General features: G+C 34.9%; 1 protein-coding gene across 1 annotated transcript; it reads left to right on the top strand.

Annotated features, from left to right (window-relative positions):
- Positions 1-455: 455 nt before the first annotated feature.
- Positions 456-1,216, top strand: LOC107030191. The gene is made up of 2 exons (XM_015231563.1): positions 456-728; positions 923-1,216. The coding sequence occupies exons 1-2, from the start codon at positions 456-458 to the stop codon at positions 1,214-1,216; spliced, it is 567 nt and encodes a 188-aa protein (XP_015087049.1).
- Positions 1,217-1,298: the final 82 nt, after the last annotated feature.

Raw genomic sequence — 1,298 nt, 5'->3', positions numbered from 1 at the left:
TTTGTATTTGAAACTCATTAAGTAGGCATTTGGACATGCAATTTTATATCGCGATATGAAATCATAAGATGAAATAAATGTTTAGAAATGCAATTTCAAATTGATTTTATCTCACGATTTCATATCATAAGATGAAATTCTAATTTCTCCAAAAAAAAACGTTTGTTATAAAGTATTTGTATTATAGTGAATGTCTATCATGTGGAGTCCTTTTAGGATATGGTTAAGAGTCCTACTTGGGGACCAAGTTAGATTTTCCCTATAAATAGAGGGCTCCTCTTCATTGTAAAATCATTCATCAAGAGAAATAATAAGTCTTATCTTCTCTCTAGTTTCTTCTTCTTATTGTATAGTTTCATAACACGTTATCAGCACGAGACCCTACTTTCTCAAAAAGTGAAGGTTAGGTTTGAAGAATTAATAAGGTATTATTTATTCTTTTGTTTTTAATTTTAATGGCCAATCTTACGAAACTAGAGTCCGTTGCCCTTCAAAGTTTGGACAGGAACTACCTCTCATGGGTGTTGGATGCTGAAATCCACCTTGATGCAATGGGTATTGGAGACTCCATAAAAGAAGAAAATAAAGCATCAAAGCAAAAATGTGCACGAGCAATAATATTCTTGAATCATCATCTTGACGAGATTCTGAAAATCGAATATCTAACAGTTAAGGATCCACTTGTTTTGTGGAAAAACCTAAAAGAAAGATATGACCACTTGAAGATGGTCATACATCCAAAAAAAAGGCACGATATGATTGGATGCATCTAAGGCTACAAGACTTTAAGTCTATACATGAGTATAAATCTGCCATGTTCAGGATCACTTCTCAGTTGAAATTATGTGGAGAAACGGTTAGTGAGATTGATATGATGGAAAAAACATTCTCTAATTTTCATGCCTCGAATATGCTCTTGCAGCAATATCGAGAGAAAGGTTTCAAAAAGTATTTTGAACTAATTTCTCATCTTCTTGTGGCTGAGCAAAATAATGATTTATTATTGAAAAATTATGAAAATCGTCCTACTGGATCTGAACCACTTCCTGATGTGAATGAGGCGTACGCCCACCATGCTAGGCGTGGAAAAGGCCGCGACCCTAATCATGGTAGTGATCGTGGATATGGTCGTGAACGTGATCGTGGCCATGATTATGGCTCAGAACATAATTTTTTTCCTGGTGTTAATCATTCATCAAATAAACAGAAAAAATGAAAGGATTAGAAACGTGAAGCAACTAGGGAAGGTTGTTTCGATGTGATGGAAGAGGTCATTTTGCACGTGATTGTCGTACTCC

This window comes from Solanum pennellii, chromosome 9 (assembly GCF_001406875.1).
Source record: "Solanum pennellii chromosome 9, SPENNV200".
Classification (NCBI taxonomy): domain Eukaryota; kingdom Viridiplantae; phylum Streptophyta; class Magnoliopsida; order Solanales; family Solanaceae; genus Solanum; species Solanum pennellii.
This window is presented reverse-complemented; position numbering and strand designations above follow the sequence as displayed.